At 39.7% G+C, this 24,499-nt stretch overlaps 1 protein-coding gene across 10 annotated transcripts; it reads right to left on the bottom strand.

Annotated features, from left to right (window-relative positions):
- Positions 1-816: 816 nt before the first annotated feature.
- On the bottom strand, positions 817-24,112 carry ical1 (islet cell autoantigen 1-like). Of its 10 annotated transcripts, none has more exons than XM_077199319.1 (17): positions 24,011-24,112; positions 23,079-23,115; positions 22,452-22,489; positions 22,192-22,363; positions 19,342-19,414; positions 18,925-19,048; positions 17,688-17,886; positions 17,468-17,593; positions 17,277-17,375; positions 17,119-17,204; positions 16,158-16,204; positions 16,005-16,073; positions 13,179-13,382; positions 11,131-11,397; positions 10,904-11,005; positions 10,688-10,814; positions 817-2,229 (listed from the first exon to the last, which is right to left on the bottom strand). In XM_077199319.1, the coding sequence occupies exons 3-16, from the start codon at positions 22,463-22,465 to the stop codon at positions 10,699-10,701; spliced, it is 1,698 nt and encodes a 565-aa protein (XP_077055434.1). In that variant the 5' UTR covers positions 22,466-22,489; positions 23,079-23,115; positions 24,011-24,112; the 3' UTR covers positions 817-2,229; positions 10,688-10,698. The 10 variants fall into 10 exon arrangements, with proteins under 10 accessions (XP_077055434.1, XP_077055432.1, XP_077055436.1 ...); XM_077199317.1 differs by having other exon boundaries at positions 11,131-11,400; positions 24,011-24,074; XM_077199321.1 differs by having other exon boundaries at positions 817-2,280; positions 24,011-24,073.
- Between the last annotated feature and the right edge of the window lie 387 nt (positions 24,113-24,499).

Here is a 24,499-nt window from a genome sequence, read left to right as displayed (position 1 = left end):
TTGGCTATCCTACTGCTCATAAAACTTTCGCTACTAGGCTTAAGAGATATAACCAGTTTATTTGGACAGGATCTTAAGCTAACTATCTGAAGGCTGTGGCTATACCCATACTGTAGGCTACTTCCTTAAATAAATAAAAAATCAAGCACAGCTACAAAAACCACAATGAAATGACCCTTCACAATATATTATGCTTACAGTGAACTGTTATAGAGCTACAATTGACAAATTATCAGTTTAATAAAATATCGTACTCACCTGTTGAATAATAAAAACGCCATCTTCGCTTTGCTTTTACAACATTTCAAACCCATCAGTTCTCTCCATGTTGATTCTTGTTTTCTTATGCTCTGTTCTCTTTTTGCCAGGAGACTCCTCTCTTCGACATTAAATTAAATTAAATTAAAAAAAAATGGATTCGCTCCCCGAAGGTAGGCTACAAGATGTGCTCTAATTCTACGTAGTTATGCCACTCCCACACAAAACACGCAGCAAAGTAGCCAGAGCAACTTTTCGCTATTTACAGAAACAAAGAGACTAGACCTGCACGGGCAAGTGACATTGGTAAGCTATGCGACGAAAACCCTCCCGATAGGTTTGAAATATAAACACTTATAATAGGCTTACAATAGTAAATTAGAGAAAGTCAAAAAACATGGTTTGGAAGAAGCATCACTTGATGTGTGTGGACTCATTCTTTAATTTTCGTCAATTCTGAACAAGACACGTTCATTTATTTTTTATAGTGTACTTTTAACACAATAAAAAAACCTGATTTTGGCAACATGTGAGATCAAGAAATTAGAGAAAAAAAAGTGACAATTCTACTCAAATTTATTTGCTCTCAGATAGGCCTACAAAATCTCCCATTCCAGTTTCCATCAACGAAATTGTATAAATACATTATTTTTTAACTGAAACAAAAGGCAAAGTTGCATAAAATAAACAGATGAAAGCAGCTGTGAATGGAGTACATTCTTTTTCTTTCAAAGTAAACATGTCTCAACATATAGTTCCAAACACTATTTCTCATACCAGAAAGTGACACTTCAAAATGTTAAACTGCACTCAAAACACAAACATGTGCTCCAGCTCCAGTACATATGGAGTGATATTCTGTGAGAAATGTTCAGATTCAACACCTACACAAACTATTCAGATCAACAAACAAGTCCATGCTTAAAATATACAACATACTTTTCATAACTACCCGATATTGTACTCGGAGACAGTTTAGTGCAAGCATTCACTTGATTTCTTTAACACAAATAAAACAGACTGGTAATAGTTTAAGATAAACTCACTTCTGATGACTCCAAATATGATAATCTGGGATAAAATGAAATGTGTATGTTTTCTAGAGTAGGATAGTTATGTAATTCTGTGCTAAATGTGACATACAAACTAAAAATATATAATAATAAAAAAACATGTTCGCAAACACACATTCAAGTGTTTTGCATCTCAGTGTGAATGTGAAGAACATTTGGGAGAATTTATTTCTCTGAGTGAGAGTGTTTCAGCATTTGTCACTGAAAACAAGAATGCATCACCTATTATTAGTTCCACTGAAATGTGACCTCATCATTCTTACCGAACTAATGGCACAGCACACCACTTGCATATGTAGTTTACAGTAACACTTTGTTTTATTGTATTAATAAATAATTTAATTTATTTGATCATTTAGGGTTAAACTAATCCAGTGAATGTGACTTCAAAAATATTTTTTTTTGTGTGATTTATGCGTAACTTCACAGACTTTGGGTATCTGTCTTGATTAAAAATACAGTCTTTAATAGATGTTATAAGTCTGTAACCCTGTTTCTGGACATTAAAAACTCCTCTATTGTACAAAGCAAACAGATATTTAGTATACACACACTTATTTAGTTTTTTTGGTCCTATGCAAACCAGCCCTCCACATAAGAGATGGGCAAATCGTGCCCTTCTTGTCCCTTTAAACATGTGCACTTCATATAGTAACAACATTTTAGTGATATAGCAATGAAGTCTTCATTTTACCCTTCGTTGTCCTAATGTACATACAGTAAATTCACACACACAATGAAAGCAAGGAGGAAAGAGACATTCCCATAACTCGGAAATCTTCCAGTGTGGAATATGGATTCAGATTTCTTGACGCTTCCTTGGCTCAGGTTGAATCGTTTCAGGAGAGGTAGTGTTCCAGCTCCAAATTAAGGCTTGGGATATGGAATTCTTTCCATTCTAAGGGACAAAGAATGTTTGGGATGAGATCCAGCTCCATACCATCCTTCACTGAGAGAGGTAAGAGACCGCATTAGGACATGCACAATCTCCCCTTTGCATTAAAAGATCACATCCGAAACTTGGAGCGCCGTATGAATTGACACATAAATAGATTTAATATTCAAAATACATTAAAAATACAAATCATGGTTTCACTATTTTTTTTGATGGTCCCTTTAAAGGATTAGTTCACTTTTAAAAAAACTTTTGCTGATAATTTACTCGGGGGGAGTAAATTATCAGCAAAAGTTTTTTTAAAAGTGAACTAATCCTTTAAAGGGACCATCAAAAAAAATAGTGAAACCATGATTTGTATTTTTAATGTATTTTGAATATTAAATCTATTTATGTGTCAATTCATACGGCGCTCCAAGTTTCGGATGTGATCTTTTAATGCAAAGGGGAGATTGTGAAGACCATTATATGGAGAAAAATCCTAGAATGTTTTCATCAAAAACTTTAATTTCTTTTCGACTGAAGAAAGAAAGACATGGACATCTTGGATGACATGGGGGGGCCATGTCATCCAAGATGTCCATGTCTTTCTTTCTTCAGTCGAAAAGAAATTAAAGTTTTTGATGAAAACATTCTAGGATTTTTCTCCATATAATGGTCTTCATGGGGTACCAAACGGTCCAAGGTCCAAATGACAGTTTCAGTGCAGCTTCAAATGGATTTAAACGACACCAGACGATGCATAAGGGTCTTATCTTGCGAAACGATCGGTCATTTCAAAAATAAATAAAAAAGTTTAAGTTTTATAAGCACAAATGCTCGCCTTGCTCTGTTCTGTGATGCACGTTCGTGACTCTCCTGTTCAAACTCGTTCATCAAAATGAACAAATCTTTTTTCAAATCATTTCGTTCATTCAACGGACGAAATGACTCGAAAAAAGATTTGTTAATTTTGAACGAGTCTTTTTTCGAGTCAATCCGCTCATTCAACGAACGAAATGACTCGAAAAAATATTTGTTCATTTTGATGAACGAGTTCAAACAGGAGAGTCACGAACGTGCATCACAGAACAGAGCAAGGTGAGCATTTGTGCTTATAAAACTTAAACTTTTTTATTTATTTTTGAAATGACCGATCGTTTCGCAAGATAAGACCCTTATGCATCATCTGGTGTCGTTTAAAGCCATTTGAAGCTGCACTGAAACTGTCATTTGGACCTTGGACTGTTTGGTACCCCATGAAGTCCATTATATGGAGAAAAATCCTAGAATGTTTTCATCAAAAACCTTAATTTCTTTTCGACTGAAGAAAGAAAAACATGGACATCTTGGATGACATGGGGGTGAGTAAATTATCAGCAAAAGTTTTTTAAAAAGTGAACTAATCCTTTAACACATTCTGTTGACTATAAGTAACGTTGCACCAACATGTCTACTAACTCTCATTAGAGTGTTAGTAGAGTATTAGACTGGTAGAGTTAGGGTTAGAATAAGTTGACATGTAGTTGTAAAGTTACTTATATTCAGTAGAATTTTTGTTGGAGGACCATCATAATAAAGAGTTAGCAGACATTAAGCAGACAGTCCATTAATACTCTAATGAGAGTTAGTTGAAATGTAGTAGCAAAGTTACTTATAGTCAACAGAATGTTCAAAAAGGATCATCAAAATAAAGTGTTACCCAAAATAACTTAAATATGCTTTTTCTGTTGATTTGTTTTAACTAAAATTCCTTTTGGAGCTTTTTGAGAGTATATAAATTTAAAATGTCAAGGTAATTTAATTGTTCCGATATCATAACGAAAAAAAACTACAAAACCTGCATTTAAAAAAAAAGCTAATATAGTTTGAAAAAAATTATTTAAAAAAAATACTCAAAAAATGTTGTCTGTCAAATCAAAGTCTTGTAGTTGCAGCCAAAAAAACTAAACAGGAAGACCCTCAGTGTGTTATGGGTTAATAAGTCTCTTAAAATATCAGATCATTTGACCTTTTTATTACAACGCAAGATGAGTTCAAACATGATGATATTAATTAATGAATAATTCATGATAATTGCAAAGAATAAAATTTTACTTTAAGATGTTTACTCGCATGTATTCAAGGTTTAAGGAAAATATATACATTACTTCTTTTTTAATGGTTGCACCGCATGACATTTTTAGTCTTAAACTTTTTTGAAAATCATAAGTGTTCTCTTACGAGAGTATCTCTCGTACTGCGTAATATCTTACGCTATGGGGAAAACCTCTTTTCCACGAGATATTGAAGCCAAAAATTATCCTTTAATTTTGATTAATGTAAAACGCTGTGCGGCAGCGTGCAGACATAGGCAAGACGGCTCGCGCGCCTATTGGCTGCCCTGCGGCAACAGCAGCAAACCTATCGAGAGAGGCCCTGCGTGACGTGACATCCAATGGGGGTGCTTCGCGCCCATTTCGTCGCGTCCCGCCAGAATAGGCGTGGCCTTAGCCTATAAATACGCTCGACAGGCTGATACAAACTGATTTTCATCTCTTCAGCGAAGCGCTACTGCATCGCTGGATCCGGAGTGAGAAGCCGCGCCGTCTGATAGTAAGCCTTCTGCGGGACGAGCCTTTGAGCCTGAAGCCGCTGGCCTTCACCTCGCCGCCTTCAGCCGCCATAACTGCTACGCTTTCCGGCGTTAATATCCTTTTTCACTGCTAGAGTGTGTGTTCGCAGTCGCGACTCACACTCTCTCTCTCTCTCTCTTTATCTAAAAGAGCAGCGTCTTTTTGAAGACGCTTCGTTCCTGTGGAACTATTGCCATGGTGACTCTGAGGACTTGCCTGGCATTTTTTCTCAGAGTCTGCACTCCCGCCCGCTGTAGTGCCGCGCCGCAAAGCGCCGTATTCAGCGGGTCCTCGAGCCTTCTCCAGCCCGTGAAAGCTCGCCGGTTCGCCAGCTTCACCAGCTTCAATCGAGTCGCTCACTGACGGACAGCGGCCGCCGCGCGCCGCCGCTTACGCCATTAGTGACGACAAGATAGCTGCATCGGTAGAGGAGCCCAGCTATTGCCATGGTGAGTGAGACTCTCGCCCGCTGTAGTGCCGCGCCGCAAAGCGCCGTACTCAGCGGGTCCCCGATCCTTCTCCAGCCGTGAAAGCTCGCCGGTTCGCCCGCCAGCTTCACCAGCTTCAATCGAGTCGCTCACTGACGGACAACGGCCGCCGCGCGCCGCCGCGCGCCGCCATTAATGACGACGAGATAGATGTGGCTCAGTGGCGAAACCTACAGCCATCGCACGGGAGACCCGTGTTCGATCCCAGCTCTCGCAGCAGATAAAATTTAGTCTCGCCGCGGCCAGACTTGCACTGATACTTTTCGCTCGTTCAGTTCCAAGAAAATGTGACTGTTCCCGTGTATTTTGCAGTGAACAAGCCGGTACCATGGCCCGCTTGCCTGCACACAAATGCCGTTTCCACGGCGACCCAGAAAAATCATATAAGCAATGTATTTTCTGGTATTCCGGCCACAGCCGATGGTGTTCTGAGTGTAATAAAAATGCCCACAGCCCAGAGTTCATTTCTACACACAAACACAGTCCGCCACAGTGCAGGGCTCGCACATATGAAATCGACTCATGTCAATTGTGCATTAAATGTAGTGAATGTGCCCACAACCCAGTGCCCACAAACACTACACACTGCATGTGCCACGTTTTCTGTAAAACGAAACCAACACACATACAGTCAGCTAAGACCCACGGTGTTTAAGTCTCGCCACGGCCAGACTCCACCGAAACCTCTCGCTCGTTCAGTTCCAAACAATGTGACTGTTCCAGTGTATTTTGCAGTAGACAAGCCGGTACCACAGCCGGCTTGCCTGCACATTAACGCCATTTTTACGGCGACCCAGATAAATCCAATAAAGAGTGTATTTTCTGGTGTCCCGGCCATAGCCGATGGTGTTATGAGTGTTGTAAGAATGCCCACGTCACAGTGCCCATTCCCACACGCAGACACAGCCCGCCACAGTTCAGGGCTAGCACAAATAAAATCGACTCATGTCGATTGTGCAAACGTAGTGAATGTGCCCACGACACAGTGCCCACAAACACTACACAGTGCGTGTCCCATGGTTTCTGTAAAAACGAAACCAACACATATTCAGTCAGCGCAAGCCGACGGTGTTTTCAGTGCAGTAAATGTGCCCGCTGTCCCGCGGCCACATTCACTCACAGACACGCTGAACCCTACGGGGTTTGTCCCGCTCGTTCTCTCTCCACAATTTGTCATAGAGAAAGCGAGTGCGAACAGGCTGCCCGCCGTGATCGGCGCGCCCCCCGCCTCGCACACTTTAAACACAGTGTTCATGTCTCAGCACACCGAAGCTCTGCAGCCGCCGCTGTGCCGCGGCCAGAGCCCGGATATCATTCTGCCTCTAGCTATCCACGCGAATGCATGGGCAATGCTTCCCGGGGTATCAGAATGGGTGTTGAACACTTTAAAGAGAGGCTATTCGCTACAGTTCGCTCGACGTCCCCGCCGTTGCACGGCACGTGTCGAAACCACGGTGGACAACGAAGTATCTCATCTACTTCGAACCGAAATAGCGAAACTACTGAGCAAAGGGGCCATAGAACCTTTATCTCAGGCTCAGAGCGAAGGGGGTGTATACAGCAGATATTTTCTGGTACCGAAAAAAGACGGGGGTCTCAGACCCATTATAGATCTGCGACAATTGAACAAAGCGCTTCTGAAACGCAAGTTCAAAATGCTGACAACCAGCAAAATCCTCGCGCACGTGCACCAGGGAGACTGGTTCATGTGAATAGATCTGAAAGACGCCTATTTCCAAATACAGATTGCGTCACGTCACAGGCGATTCTTGAGATTCGCCTTCGAGGGCCAGGCATATCAATACACAGTCCTACCGTTCGGCCTGTCCCCAGCACCCTGTATATTCACGAAGTGCATGGACGCGGCTCTCGCACCCCTGAGACTTCAGGGCATGCGAATTTTGAACTACTTGGACGACTGGTTGATTCTAGCTCGATCACGATCAGAGCTCATAGAACACAAGACCGTTTTACTCGAGCATCTCGAGAATTTGGGTCTCACAGTCAATTGGGCGAAGGGTTCCTGTCTCCCAGCCAGAAAATCTCTTTTCTGGGAACAGTGATGGACTTGCTGTCTATGACAGCACGTCTGTCGCCGGAGCGAGGACTGAACATTCGGCGCGCCGTGAAATCCTTCCGCCGCGGCTCTATAGTCCCGCTCAAACGGTTTCAGAAAATGCTGGGCCTCATGGCCTCAGCATCCTCAGTACTTCAGCTGGGCCTGCTTCGCATGCGCCCACTGCAGTTATGGCTGAAAGCACGAGTTCCGCCCGGGGCTTGGGCCGCTGGTCTGTTTCGCCTCAGGGTCGACAGGAAATGCATCTCGGCTCTGAAACCTTGGAAAAAAGCCGACTGGTACCAGTCAGGCGTGAGTCTGGGGACTCCCTCGAGTGTGATGGTGGTGTCCACGGACGCCTCCACCTCGGGATGGGGAGCGCTGCTCGAGGGCAGACCGTTCTTTGGCCAGTGGTCAGAACGGGAGAAGCTCCTACACATAAACTGTCTAGAAATGCTGGCAGTAGACATCGCTACTAAGGCGCTAAGGCGTTTTTGTCCCCAGAAAAAAGGCCGCCACGTCTTAGTCCGGTCGGACAACATGTCAGTGGTGGCGTACATAAATCACCAGGGCGGCATCAGGTCCCGAAGCCTTTACAGGCTGACGAAACGCCTCCTGGACTGGGCTCAGCACAACCTGCTTTCACTGAAAGCAGCGCATGTGCCTGGTCACCTGAATCTGGGACCAGACAGACTGTCCAGAAACAATGTCCCAGCAGGGGAATGGTCGCTGCACCCGCAGGCGATCCAACTGCTGTGGGAGACATTCGGCAGAGCGCAGGTGGACCTGTTCGCGTCCCAGGAAAACGCTCACTGTCCGAACTTTTTCTCCAAGAGCAGGGATGCGCTGGTCCACGTATGGCCCCGACGCCCACTCTATGCTTTTCCCCCCGTCTCGCTCCTGCCTCAAGTGCTGGAACGAATCAGGGAAAATGGATGCCCAGTGCTGCTCGTGGCTCCACTATGGACGAACCAAACCTGGTTCCCAGTCCTGATGCAGCTGACCAGCACTGCCCCGTGGCCGATACCGGTGAGGAGAGACCTCCTCTCTCAGGCAAAGGGCTCGATTTGGCATCCTCGCCCAGAGTTATGGTCCCTACATATGTGGGCCATCAACGGGTACCCGCTAACCTCCCGGAGGGAGTGTTAAACACGATCACGCAGGCTAGGTCCCCGTCTACTAGACGGCTCTACTCCTCGAAATGGTCAGTGTTCTCTACCTGGTGTCAAGCTCAGGGCTTTTCACCCGTAGACTGCGGGGTTACGGAAGTGCTCTCCTTCCTTCAGGAGCTGCTGGATAAGGGTAGAACCCCGTCCACGCTCAAAGTATACGTGGCGGCCATAACGGCGTTTGCAAAACCGACGTCTGGCCAGTCACTGGGGAAAAACGACCTCGTCGTGCGATTCCTCAGGGGAGCTCGGAGGCTGAGTCCTTCCAGACCTCCCTCAGTCCCTATGTGGGACCTTTCTACGGTTCTGGAAGCCCTGAAAGGTGCCCCATTCGAGCCAATCCATTCGTCAGACATGAAGCACCTGTCTTTCAAAACGGTATTTCTTGTGGCTCTTGCTTCAATAAAGCGCGTGGGGGACTTACAAGCGCTTTCAGTAAGCGCGTCCTGTATGGAGTTTGGGCCTAATGACCCAAAAGTCATACTCAAACCAAGGCACGGGTACGTGCCAAAATCCCTCAACACACCGTTCAGGGCCCAGGTTATTTCCCTGTGCGCCCTCCCGGTGAACAATGAGGAGGCGGATGCTAATTTCCTTTGCCACGTCAGGGCGCTGAGAGCTTATGTGTCCCTCTCGTCTGTCTTCAGGCAGACCGAGCAGCTCTTTGTTTTGTTTGGCGGACACTCCAAGGAACTGGCCGCATCAAAACAGAGCCTATCCAGATGGATATTCGATGCCATAGCGCTGGCTTACACTTCTAAGGGCCTGCAGTGTCCTTTGGGTGTCAGAGCGCACTCCACGAGAGGCGTGGCCTCTTCGTGGGCGTGGTCTAGTGGGATTTCCTTGCATGATATCTCTATGGCGGCGGGCTGGGCCTCGCCGTCTACATTTATAAGGTTCTATAACCTAGAGGTTCCCGCCTTACAGGCCAAGCTGCTGTCGGTCTAGAATTCAGTACTATCTGTCCCGCTGCGCCGGCGCAGAATGCTGAGTTTTGATTGAGTATCGCTCACTGATCGATGGAACAGCTCCATGGGTGTTGAATAGCCCGTACTTTTGCCCAGTTCAGGCTGAACGTGTTCACCCTGTCTGCGGGATATACTGTTGACATAACTAGCTCCTATGGGATGCTATTTCATGGGGAATGATGCTGGTAGCCTCTCTTCTCCGACTCTCTGTGAGTCTACGGTGATTATGCACTATATGAGCCCCGGGCTACTGCCCTTGGGACTTTGGTGTCGGATCCCAGTACGCACGGCGTCTTACATTGTGTTCCCCATAGCGTAAGATATTACGCAGTACGAGAGATACTCTCTAGAGAGAACGTACTCGGTTACTAACGTAACCTCGGTTCTCTCTAGAGAGGGAACGAGTACTGCGTATCTTGCCGTGCATACAACAGCGCTGGTTCGCTTCAGCGATGAAAACCAGTTTGTATCAGCCTGTCGAGCGTATTTATAGGCCAAGGCCACGCCTATTCTGGCGGGACGCGACGAAATGGGCGCGAAGCACCCCCATTGGATGTCACGCCACGCAGGGCCTCTCTCGATAGGCTTGCTGCTGTTGCCGCAGGGCAGCCAATAGGCGCGCGAGCCGTCTTGCCTATGTCTGCACGCTGCCGCACAGCGTTTTACATTAATCAAAATTAAAGGATAATTTTTGGCTTCAATATCTCATGGAAAAGAGGTTTTCCCCATAGCGTAAGATATTACGCAGTACTCGTTCCCTCTCTAGAGAGAACCGAGGTTACGTTAGTAACCGAGTACGTTTTCAAACCCAATGTTATTTTAGTATTACTCATATACTATTATAGTATTTATTAATATTTTGAATTCACTTTTATTTTTAATTTTTAGTCATTTTTTTATGTTCTTTTGTCATTTTTATTTTTTTATTTCTATTTAGCTTTATTTTTATTTCAGTAATAGTTTTATTAATTTTAGTTCTAAAATGTATTTATTTTAGCAAGTTGCCAAGGCAGAATTTTTTTATTTTCTATAATGTACTTTATGTTTTTCATATGTACTGTATATCAATTAACAAAAACGTTATCATCTAGTTTTAGATAACTACACCAAAACCAACATTATTAGCTAGAGAACGTTTCTATAAACCTGGAACTTGTTTGTCAATGATAAATATATACACACTCACACCAACACTACTCAGGCACTGAGAAACTCCTGATCACTGCGTCCAATAGCGTCTGGGTTGGACAGAGGGTCAAGATCTGCAAAGAGGTTAAACCAGGCAGACATGTCCCTGGAGCTTCCTTTGGGTGCTAAAAGACACAGAGAGTTGAATCACTACAGAAACAGTAAAGATTGTCAGTGTCCATCTATAGTTCTTGACATGTCATAAAACTCTCACCACTGGCAGAAGAGTTTGGAGTGTTCTGTGGAGGCTGAAATTGTCCTCCACTAGAAGGTGGTTGGAGGGGTGGGGCTTGAAACATAGGTGGAGTCGCCCATCCTGAATAAAAGAAAGAGAATGAATAAGTTGACATCACACTGAGAGCACTGCTTACTAGTAGCACAACAATAATGTGCTGTTCATACCTCCAGCCACTAGAGGGCAAACTAAATGATTTGTCAAACCTGTGGTGCTGAGGCTATGGTCCAGGAGATGTGATGGCAGGAAGCCAGCGTGTGCGTTTTCTGTTTCTGCTTGCAGTGTGGCGGCAGCAACAGGAGCAGGAGGGGCCTCAAAACAGCCGAAAGCATCCTGCCACGCTTTAGTGAACTCACTAGCGCCACCTGCAGCCCCAGGACTCATCAGATCCTGCAGGAATGCCAGTTCACCTCGCTCTCCCTCCTCTTCTTTCCCTTCGACAGACTGGAATGCCTCAGACAGAAGATCCCTGCCTACTCCAATAAAAAGAAGATGAGGCGTTTAAACTGCAAAATGGTAATTGCTTTCTCATTCTCAGCACTTTTGTCTTGTTTTCCAGCACTAATATCTCAACATTCTTAACCCTATAAAGCCTAATGTATCTTTTTTGTACCACAAACAATACACAATAGGGCCTCTAAATTATCAACATGATCAAAACTTTGCTAAAATGCCTGTTGTACACAATCTACTACATGCCTTCTGTCGGCTTATTGTTTAGTTTAGTTTATCCTTTATTGTCTTGGGCAATCGAGAGAGCAAATCTTTTTGGTGTGAAATCTTTACTGATTTTTATAAAGCAAATGTAAGAAAGATTTTTATTTTGTTTGTAATATTTCAAGATGAACACTAACTAGATTGAAGCAACTTAGGTTTACATGATTATACATATATAATTTTTAGGAAAAATCATGTATCAATTTATCACATATGATACATCAGGCCTTTGAGGAATGTTTATTTGTACTTCTCTCAATTATCATTGTATTGCATTATATGTTTATAAATTTAAAATGCAATAAAAAGCAATACCCACCACCACAATAAAAAACTACAGTGCTAAGGGAGATAAAGAGTGACGAATGATATTTATATGCATTTTATACTAGTCGTCTGCTATACTGTAATAAAGATCTAAATAAGATACTGTTATCTTATTGATTTACATTACAAGCTCTCAGAATTTCATCTTTCTTTTGGCCATATAAATAGCAACGGCACCAAATTGTATATTTTTGCTAGGTTTGGGCCTCTGAATTAAACTGAGGTGTTTTTTTTCTTTTTCTTTTTTTTTTTCTTAATGCATATGAGCTCCATATTCTCCTATATCAAACTATATGACCCATAAAGGCCTGGTGTATCAAATATGGTAGGTAACAAAAAAACATCTATGCAAACTATTATTAAATATATTATATTATGTACAAAGGTTCAATAAACTGCTCCATTTCAAAAAAAATCTGATTATTTCTTCAAATGTCAGGCTTTACAGGGTTAAATCAAGAAACATTTACTTGAGGACATAAGAAAGTCTTGTTTTCTGAAAAATGTATTAAAAAAATACTATATATATATATATATATATATATATATAGAGAGAGAGAGAGAGAGAGAGAGAGAGAGAGAGAGAGAGAGAGAGAGAGAGAGAGAGAGAGAGAGAGAGAGAGAGAGAGAGAGAGAGAGAGAGAGAGAGAGAGAGAGAGAGAGAGAGAGAGAGAGAGAGAATATAAGTTGGTTTTAGAATGTTTATATATTTGTACTGGAAGATGACAAAAATACTGAGGAAAAAAATTCATGCAGCAAAAAATATAAGATTTAAATTGAAACATAACAGCATAAATATTAACAGAACTATTAGTTCATCAGCAACAAAAAGCAAAAGTAAATCTAAGTTAAATATGAAAAAGCAATCCTAGAATCCTCTAAGACTGCATTGAAATCACACAGACCAGAAAAAGAATGGAAAGAATAAAGCACCTCGAAGAAAGTAGTTTTTAGAAATGCTTTTACAAGAAAAGAAAGAGCACTGTTGTGTTAATGGAGACAGGGTCAGAAACCCCAGAAGAGTGTTTACCGTTCAGAAGAGAATCTGAAAGAGCCATATGCATGAAAAGTTTACGAATATTTCGTATAGATCCTAAGACTTATAGATCAGGGTCTAAAAGCACTTTCGAAGGAGGTTGATTTTAGAGAGTTAGAACAGGCCATAAGGGAGTCCTTGGCATTGAAGAAATGCCCAGTCAGGCATTTATACCTATTTCAGGTCGTAAGCTGCTGTGTAATGCATCTTGCTTTTCCTCATATGAGGTGCCTATGTCCCACTGAATAGCAGGTGACATTGATGGGTGTAGGGTCGGGGTCAAGGTTGGAGTAAGAGAAGGGGCTGAGCCAGGCTCAGGGGTCATTAAGAGAAGGTCGTCATCAGTGCTAGATCCACCTAACTGTTCATTCAAGGCCGCTGTACAGGGGTGGAGGTGAACATGAGAGATACAAACAGACATACTGTAAATAAAAGCTGCTAGAAATTGCACCGACTAGACACAAAGTTGATAAGTTCTACCACTTTTTGATGCTTTTAGTCTGTGCCAACTAGTCATGGATCATACTGTAAGACTTCAGTTGGTGCTTCTTCGTTGCAACAGTTAGGGCTGGGTGGTCTGACAATATAACAATATAAAATGCCAACCAACTGAAATATACAATATATCACGGTATGTAAATTTATCCACACAGGTTTAAATGGGAAGTACTGCTAGTATTTCTGTCATATTAGGGCAATTAAGAAAATAAGGGAGGAATGTGCTTAACATATATACACACATATATATATATATATATATATATATATATATATATATATATATATATATATATATATATATATATATATATATATATAAATACAAAGCTATCACTTGAACAGTGTGTTTTTGGTGTGTGACAATGCAAATAGCAGGCATTGGGTGATTTTGCAATACAAAATTTTGTAATATTGTCTCTGTCACAGTTACTCTCACAAGACGTTGCAGTGTTGCATTGTCATGCTTTTTAAGTCTTGATATTTTTTAAAGCGATTTTAAACCATTCAAGATCAATAATATTCAATTTGGTACAAGCATGCTGTTCTGTCAGCCATTTTCTATGCATACACACAAAACGCCTCGTGTCACAGAGTTGTCAAAATGCCTGTGTTGTTAAGTATTCATGTAAACAGTCGTTTATGTCTTAAGTGAATGTAAACAGTTGGGAAAGATATCAGATGTGGGTCAGTATATTTGATCTGTGATTTGGCTTTAAAGTGACAGCAGCCCAATATACCTGCTGCCGTTTGTGTCATTAATGTTTATCATACAACAAGAAGAGAAAAAAAAATCACTCGCTGCACTTAAAAACTTTTGTAGCTTTAAAAATAATTGTATATTTAATTAACAGTATAGACTGGGCAGTGTTTTATTTTACATTTGATTCACTCATTCGATTTAGCAGTATTTTTACTTCTATAACTTCTCAAAAACAAAAAAGCACTGTTTATTTCATTTGTTTCATCTTTGTTCTATTGTTTGTATTTGTCCTATTGCTTGCAATTAGTTTCTTTGTTCTTATTTTATTACTGACCATTTACTTGTTTTCTGTAAGCTTCCATAACTTTTTACTTATATTAGTTAGGCTAGTATTGTATAATTGTGAAATTTTAATGTTATCTAAAATTAGCACAGTAACAACATTATTTCCAGCAAAAATAACTATATTGTTGATCATATCGCCCATCCCTAGCAAACAGTATGAATTGGATAATGAAGATATAGAAGCGTTCGTTTCTCACACACATCAGCTTCACAGGACACATATGGTCCTGTACGTAAGTATGATACATGAGGAAAAAAGTTACTATTTACATCCACAAGAATAATTCGATCTAAATATCAAAATATCACCATATTAAAACAGTATTCCGGTTTCTAGAAATCCGAATAAGACACCTGGCATATGCCATTATTAAAGGGATAGTTCACCCAAAAATGAAAATTCTGTTAGTATTTACACACCCTCATGTCGTTCCAACCCCGTAAGACCTTCGTTCATCTTCGGAACACGAATTAAGATATTTTTGATTAAATCTGAGAGCTGGATCACTCCTCCATACTAGTCCATAGGCTTCTTAAGGGATTGAAACTTGTTCCCCGAAAATTTATTAAAGATATCGTTAAAATAGTCCAAGTGACTACAGTGGCTCAATCTTAAGTTTATCAAACGACGAGAATACTTTTTGTGCGCAAAAAAACAAAAATAATGACTTTATTTCAACTATTAATTTCCTTCTCTGTGGGCCTCGAGTCAGTTCACTAGTGTAATAGCGTAAGCTTCTGTTGTTATACGTCACACGCATCACACACATGACCAGCGTCGGCCAATAGTGAGCCTACGTGTGATGTAGCTCTACACTATTACACTAAGTTAACTGACTAGAGGCCCACAGAGAAGGAAATTAATAGTTGAAATGAAGTCGTTATTTTAGGGGTTTTTTATGCACAAAAAGTATTCTCGCCACTTGATAAACTTAAAATTGAGCCACTGTAGTCACTTGGACTATTTTAACGATGTCTTTACTAACTTTTCGAGGCCGGCAAGTTTCAATCCTTTTGAAGCCTATGGAGGAGTGATCCAGCTCTCAGATTTAATCAAAAATATCTTAATTCATGTTCCGAAGATGAACGAAGGTCTTACGAGGTTGGAACAACATGAGGGTGAGTAAATACTGACAGAATTTTCATTTTTGGGTGAACTAACCCTTTAATCAAAATCTGCCATAACTGAACATTCATTAATATCTGCGCATGTCCAAACAACAACTCTGGGTGATATTAGATACAGACTGTTTCAAATGCATTACATTCTTGCGTGCTACTGTAAGGACTTGAATAAGAAATAATAAGTAAATTAAATTACTATCCAAAATTACTAAAACAGCACTTGCCATTTAGTATGATAATTGACTACTCTTTTGGATGACTAGTCATTTCCTAACAATGAGTTATCGTGCAAAGCCTAGTCCGCAAACATAGACACACACACAACTTACCAGAGTCCAGACTGGCACACAAAGAACTGTCAGACCCTCTACTCTGTCCATCTACTGCACGAGTAGAAACTGGTATAGATAAAAAGAAAGAGCATCTAAGAAGCATGAGCCTTTGAGTGTTTTCCCAGAATGTGCTTTAAAAGCTGAACATACCAGTTTCGGATGATTCACCCAGCTGTTCATCTTCAAGTGTAACAAGACTGAAACATAAACATACAAACACCAAATTAAATTTATGGACACACTGATGCATAACTAAATGGATGCATAATTTCTAAGGTGGGAAGAGACGATTCACGTTACTATGACATGCACAGTATCAGATGAGAATTTCAAAACACCTTAAATTAAATCGAAATTGACAAATAAAAGTGATTCACAGTGATATTTCTAGGAAGTGGAGTTGGTAAAAACAGTTGTAACAAAATTATACTACAACATGTCTAACACAGATGGCACATCATCTGCTACTGCCAAAACAGGAAATGGCAGTGGAACTTTAAGCAGGGTTGCCTGTTCACGTAGGCAGCAGGGTTTTTTTCTAATAGAATTTCAATGTTCCACTCACAGATCAGTAACCAGAGCCTTTAAAGAGGCTTCTCGCCTGCAGAGACCCAATCTGAGGGAACGAAGGGTTGCAGGGAATGAGGAAAGAGAGTGAATGAGAGATCTGACAATGAAAGCCAAGCGAGGTGCCGTCAAGGGGAAGACTGGAAAACTGGCACTGCTAGATGTATCTGTGTGAGATTCACTGACCATGTGATGTATACGGCACACAATATAATGTCAAGAAAAGCACAGTCGTGATTCCTCAATTAAATTCAAATACTCTATTTAAAATATCCTTGATTGCAATTTACCCTTGTTGAGTAACCAGCAAATGAATGGAAATGGTACGTTTCATGGACGAGAATCCATTAAGTGCATTATTTGACCGTTTTCTAAAAACCAGAATACTCGATTAATCATCAAAATAAACAACCAATTACTCTATTACCAAAATAATTGTTAGTGACAGCCCTAATAAAGAACAAGCTGTAAATCAGCAAAATGGTTGGTTAATGACCAAAAACGCTTCATAATGGAACATGCCCATGTCTAACTGAGTTCTCACTTGTCTGAATATGTCTTCTGGTCCTCGTCTTTGCTGTCCTCTGCTGAATGTGCAGAGGCAATCTGGTCCAGTGGGTCCCTCAGTTCCTGTGATGAGACATGAGGACTTAAAACACGTCACAACGGTTTATTTTCTGAAATTTGTGCATGGACACCCACTTTGAGGGTAGTGAACTGGTAGGGTACATATCCTTTGAAGGCCTCATGGATGCCAGACATTACATGTGCAGTTTTCTCCCAGTAGTGTAGAAGCGTTGTCTACGGAAAAACAATTCAAGGCAAATAAATTTACAATACAAAAGTGAAACAGGTTTAACTAGAAAAAATGGGCGGAAGGAAATAAGTATTACCTGGTAAGTGCATAATGAATGTGAAAGCATGTTGCAACGACTGGCTCCCAGCATGTCCACTTTCTGACAAACATCATTCTTCAGCTTATCGAAATGCACTTTTGTTCCTCTTACCTGGGCCTGAACCTGTTCACAAACACACACAGATAGCAGAATATTCCAACCTCCATACTCAGTATATAGATGCAATCCCTCCCACACTCGCTTCGCGTGGTCTGACCTTGCGAAATTTCTCCAGTTGTTTGTAAGTATCTGGGTCTAGTTCCTGAGAGACGTCCTTCATCCAGAGCAGAGCTCCACGATACTCAGTCCGGGCTTTCTCCATCCGGCTTACTGTCAGCAGGGTATCGGCGATAGCTCTCCTCCGGAATGTCTCAACTTCCTGTTCAAATCGATGGAGAGGGGTACACAGAGCCAACCTGGGCATGACAGAGGACAAGAGGACAGGTAAATGGCTTAATCAATGATTACAGATGAGTGTAAAGTAGATGTAGCATGCAAGGATAGAGAAAAGTTACATCCAAGATTGTGGGTTTACTAACTTGTGTCTTTAGTTTGTGGAGTATAGAAATGTTCTTTCCAGGGCTGCCAAAGTAACTTAATTAAATAATTAATTAAAAATGAAACTGAAATGTATCATTAGTTTCTATGTTGGGATTGTTGTTTAATTAAATAAATTAATATATTCAAAATTCACAAATTTGTATTAATTATATTCCCATTCTTATACTCACCAATGCTGTATTTATTTGACAAAATACAGTAAAACATATTAAATTGTAAAAAAAAATTATTTTTTATTGTAATAATATTTCACAAGATCAATACCATTTACTATTTTCTTAATACATAAGCTGAATTTTAGCAGACATTACTCCAGCCTTCAGTATCACATGATCCTTCAGAAATCATTCTAATATGCTGATTTGGTGCTCAATAAATTTGAAAACAGTTGAGCAGCTTAATATTTTTGTGGAGACTGTGATTAATTTCAGAATTATTGGATGAATAGAGGTTTTAAGAACAGCGTGTATTTGAAATTGAATTCTTTAAACACAGAACTATATACATGTATATAAAGCACCGCTTTTTTGGGGGAAATAAATACTTTTATTCAGCAAGGATGCATTATTATTTATATATTATGCTCAATGTTATCTGTAGACTTATTTGTGTTCATTCATATCATATTTCAAACAGCTAAATTAATGAAGAGAAACTACGCATTTTCAATATCAAATAGGGTCGTTGCCTTATCGATTGTCTATTAAGGCTGGTTTCAGATTTCCCTGTTTGATGACAAGTTGTTGGATGGCTAGTTTATTAGACAACCATCATGGCCCTTTCCCTATCTGCTGTATTAAACCATGATGTATGAACATAATAATTACCAAAATATAATGAAATAGCGCCCAATTCATTATTTTAAGCCCTAATTTGTTCATATGTGTGCCTACCTTTGCTTGGCGGAACAGCAAAGGGCTTTACTGGTGGCGTCCATCATATTGCCTGCTTTTGTTTTATCATGCTCTGCCTGGAAGCGCAGGAACAATCCAAGCTCATTCTCCTCTTGAGAGAGATCTGAAGAAAGGAGGTCACAGGGGGCAAAAACAGGGTTATTACAACAACAATAACTAACAGTATTAGTAACAATATATGTCTTGATTTGACATGTTGAATGCTATCAATTAGTAGAAGCACAAAAACACATTCATAGAGTTTAGCTAATAATTGCCTTTTGACTCAACAGTAGCAGTACAGATGAATAATGAGAAAATGTATGCCACTGCATGCAATGACTTTCAAAACAAGCTGAACAAGACTCTTAGTGTCTGTGCACACAAAGAGGGTGGAAGATCATGTTCCTCACTCACGTGTGATTCTTTGCTGGTATTTCTCGATCACTTTCAGGAGTTCTGTGCAAGTGTTCTGGACTGAACGGAAAAACTGAAGGACACAGACACATTATCATTAACAAATGCATTTTAAAAGTGTTTTAGTTTAGTTTTTTTATTACAAATGTTACAAATTTTGACTTTGTTGCTGCATACCATCAAATCTCAGAGCCTTTTATTCTCTTCAGAATGGATATAAGCAGACAATAACGTATTAAAAAACCCAGACAACACATTAGAACACAAAAAAATGCCTTTCCAGTCTCGCTGTCATGGCAACAAAGGATGTTATGTCCCTTACAGTCTGAGTGAGCAGGAAAATGTGTATACTTGTGCTCTACCTGAAAGAAGAAATCCACAGAAATTACACAAATGACTCATTATCGTTGAGCTGCCTTTGTTCGAGAGAGTGTTTCAAGAGCTTTGAGGAGTCAAACACAGAAATAGGACTCATTTCCAACATTGGGATGAATATATTGGACTGTAGAAAATATCAGTTGAAATTAGCCATAACTAACTAACTAAGTTCTAATCAAGCACGCAACTGTTCAGAAGTTTGTGGTCAGTACGATTTTTTTTTTAAATAATACTTTTATTCAGCAAAGATGCATTAAATTGATCAAAAGTTACAGCAAAGATATTTTACAAAAAAAATTCTAGTTCAAATAAATGAAATGATCTTCTTTCGAGCATTACTCATCAAATCATCATGAAAATTAAAAAAAAAAGTTTTCACAAAAATATTAAGCAGCACAACTGTTTTCAATGATGTACTTGAGCACCAAATCAACATATTAGAATGATTTCTGAAGAAGGATCATGTGACACTGAAGACAATAAATAAAATATATTACAACTATTTCACAATATTATATTTTTTATATTAATAATTTTTACTGTATTTTTGATGAAATAAATGCAGCCTTGGTGAGTATAAGAAACGTCTTTCAAAAACATTGAAAACATTTACCGACCCCAAACTTTTGAAAGGTAGTGTAGGTGATAATTTAGCATAAGTTGATATTATTCAGAGTAAACCCCATATTTTATTCTCTTCCAGGAAAGTGACCAAAACTATTGGTCTATTAGTGGGGTCGTCTTTGTATTAGTGCAATATTTTCATGTGCATTAAATGAAATACTGCATCTACCCAGACTAAGGTCTACATGTGCTGATGTAGCTGTGACACCTGCAGGTGAGGTCTGCATTCAGGTTACTGTTTAACTCTTGAGCTCAGGTCTGACAAACAGAACACCCTCAGGAATCATGGTTGTACAACAGGCTCTCCTAAACAAACACTGTTATTGAAGTTTCCTACGTAAAATCCTGCCATTTCGCACCATAAGGATGATGCATTGTTTTAAAGTTAAGAGGAAATAGAGCTTTGTGAGTAAACAGGATAAAAGACAATTCTTTTGGACATATTGGCAGCTGTGGCTTAAAGTGGAAAGAACATGGATACACCTGTTCATTAAGCAAGCAGCCGGGGGGCTTATGGTGGCCTCTCTGCTGCTCTCTAGCACACTGACACAGCCACAAAACCATCTAATGACCAATAAACCAGGATATGCTTAAGAGTAACAGCCCGAGGCAGGGCACGATAAGACAAGCACACATAACCAAACACACACACACACACACACACACACACACACACACACACACTTCCTTAAACTGTGAGTGGTCTAAAGATTTTTATTAGGTCTCGATTAAAAGTTATCAGAGAGCTACTGTATTTTATAAAAGCTAACTATTAATCAGCAGCGTTGGGGAAGGTTACTTTTAAAAGTAATATATTACAATATGCTCCCTGTTTTTTTTATCTGTTATTTCACAATATTCTATTCCAGGTCCATATAGTTAAAAAATGAAACACTATAGTGAGCTTTTTAAACAGTAAGAAATTGCAAAAAGTAAAAAAAAAAAAGTAAAAAAAAAATAACTTTCTCTGATACAAGTAAATAAATGGGTATCACTCTGGATTGTATCACCCCTCATGAACAATTGCAGTGCTTTACAACTATAGGGCAGGAAGAGCTAAATAAACCTATCATTGCATCTAAACCAACAACATGTTATTAGATCCAATACCCACTAAACTACTGAGAGAGTTGTTACCTGTAGCAGAAGAGCCCCTTCTCAATATTATTAACTCGTCTTTATCTCTAGGTCATGTCGCAAAACTGTTCAAGATGGCAGTTATTAATCCTCTCATTAAGAAACCACAATGAGATCCAAATTTTGGCTCCACCATAGCACAGAAACTTCACAAATGACTTAATTTGACTACCTTCTGACCAATTCTGTATCTCAGTACTAGTTTTACTTGATCTTAGTGCTGCATTCGACACTATAGATCATAAAATACTCTTAGATCGACTAAAAATTACACTGGCATCAGGGACAAGCATTCAGGTGGTTTAGATCATACCTATCAGACCGCTACCATTTTGTCTATTTAAAAGGGGGGAAATATAAGATACCGTCGGGTAAATTATGGAGTGCAGCAAGGATCTGTATTAGACCCTCTGCTATTTTCAATATATTTGCTGCCACTTGGTACTATTATAAGAAAACATGATGGAACTAGTTTCCACTGCTCTTCCCTGTCATCATGTTACAGTACTCAATTAACCTCCCTCCATCTCATTCACCCATTTCTCTGCCTTTGTGAGGCTCACACACAATTAAAAAAATAATTTGCTTTCAAATGTTAAAATTAAGCATTCAGTCATTGAAAGAAAAACCCAGCCCAGTGACACTAGTTTAACTTGCTGACCGATTCAGTCAGTGAGGTCATTTTTACTACATTTAAAAAGGTGCTCATACCTCTAATTTGGCATCGAGATCCGCGTCAGACGCCACCACATGCTCGTCTTCCTTCTTTCCGGTGGCCTTGATCAGAACCTGCTTGGTCTTCCAGAACTTCTTCTGCATGCGGGACATGACCGAGCTATCCTCCCCCAGAACTGCTCTGCCACTGAACATATCACTGGAGAACCTGAAAGAACATGCAGACATATGTTTTTCAAATATAAAATTTAAGAAGAGGAGGGGTAACATTCATTGGATGAAATCAAGATACAAACCCATAGCTGTCCATCTTCTTAATGAGAGTGGCTTAGATCTGCAAATGGGATAAAAACACTGTATCAACCTGCTTTGAGTCACACGAACTGAACTACTGTTTAGAAGTTTTGGGTCTGTAAGATTTTTTAAAGAAATTTATGTTTATTCAGCAAGAACACATTAAACTGATTTACTGAAGAGTCAAAAAAGACATTTATAATGGTACAAATTAATGATGCTCTTTTTTTTTCATTCAAAGAATCTTGAAAAAATGTATGACAATTTCCACAAAATTATTAAGCACCACTACTGTTTTCAACATGGATGATAATAAGAAATGTTTCTTGAGCACCAAATCAGCATAATATTAAGATTTCTTAAGGATCATGTGATATTGAAGAGTGGAGTAATGATGCTAATAATTCATCTTGGATAACAGAAATAATTTACATATTGAAATAGAAAACAGCATTTTTTAAACTGTAAAAAATATTTTACAATATCACTGGTTTTACGGTATATTTGAGCAAATAAATGGAGCTTTGGTGAGCATAAGAGACAAAAACCATACAAAATCGTACCGGACCCAAACATTTAAATGATATATGCAAATGCAGTATGTTGCAAAAAGACATTTTAGTACTTACTTTTCAAAAATCAGCGGTGGCATTCAGCAGACTGACACTGAAATGAATGGGAGAAAATCAATGTCAAATATTAAACAATTAAAATAACAAATTATTAAGTTGTTTCAATGTTATAAATTAAGACTCAATGGACAATTTGAAAGAATAATGAATAAATGTGAGCTTTGAGGAAATTCAATAATTTGCCCTTTGCAAACAGCTGTCTTTGTTCTTTCGAGGTAACAGCTGTTAGCTATCTCAATGACTGCCATCTCTCGCGGTCATAATTTCCCAAATTCAATAACACATATAACTTCAAAATAAAAGCAAACATTTAATGCAAGTCAAAAGAAACTATAATAAGAACCAAACAACTGTCCCGACATTTATTCAACACATGACTAGTTTAAGCAATATCAATGTTTGTTTTGACAATTTTGTAAATAAATACAACACAAGCAGTATTTTCCCCCCACAAAACAATACATATGTGAAATGTATTGTTTATGAGCTGACGCTGTTCTGATCGCACCTTCCTCCCCATCCAACTCATCATCATAGGTCTGGTTACAGTGTTGTTGCAAGCCGCCTGCTCGCTTTTTTCACATTTGCTTGTATTTTTCACGTCTTTTGTTGTACACAACTGCTACTTTGTTTTAATACGTATATTTCACCATGTGTTCATAGCGTAAAGCGGATTCTTTTCGAAGATAAAAGAATACATATTGTAAAAAGGCAGAGTTACCGGATCCCAAACAACATAAAGAGTCATCGAGCTCGCGCTGCGTTTCCCTATAATAACCCTATTAACTTTAGGACGACTGTGACATGGCGACTTCACTCGACAGTTCGAAACTGACACTGTACGGGTAGTGATATTTTACAATTTGCAGTCGACATATATGAGTGTATATAATTTAAGGAATTGTTATTAGGGCATCGCATTTCCTTACCCGCTGACGTTGCCGTGAGCAGCGATGGGAACGTTCACGCACGTCATTCAGTGAGCCGAGAGACAGCGAGAGCGCATGCGCAGAAACAAGCTAATAGTTCTCAATGCATTGAAGAAAATATTCATATATATATCGTGCCCTTATATAATGAATATTTTTTGAGTTTATTGGCCAAGTAAAATGTAATGTACATAGCAGGCCTATAATACAATATACAGTAGACTACCAGAAATCCTTTTGTGATAGCTAGCCTACTTCTTTTGTAAGTTGCTTTAAATATAGGCTAAGTTTTCATCAAAATTGATAGGCTACATGTATAAGTACAATATTGTACAATACCTCTGCTGAAAAAACCCCACCTAAGATTATTTGCTGGTATTCCAGCATGGTCAGACTGTTCTGTTTGCTAATTTTAGCAGTAGTTTTAGGTTTGTTTTGTTTTTGTTTTTTTCAGCTAGTCAGGCTGGGTGTGCAGCTGCTGACCAGCTA

Source organism: Siphateles boraxobius, unplaced genomic scaffold (assembly GCF_051911475.1).
Source record: "Siphateles boraxobius isolate OS27281-9 unplaced genomic scaffold, OSU_SipBor_1 41, whole genome shotgun sequence".
Classification (NCBI taxonomy): Eukaryota; Metazoa; Chordata; class Actinopteri; order Cypriniformes; family Leuciscidae; genus Siphateles; species Siphateles boraxobius.
This window is presented reverse-complemented; position numbering and strand designations above follow the sequence as displayed.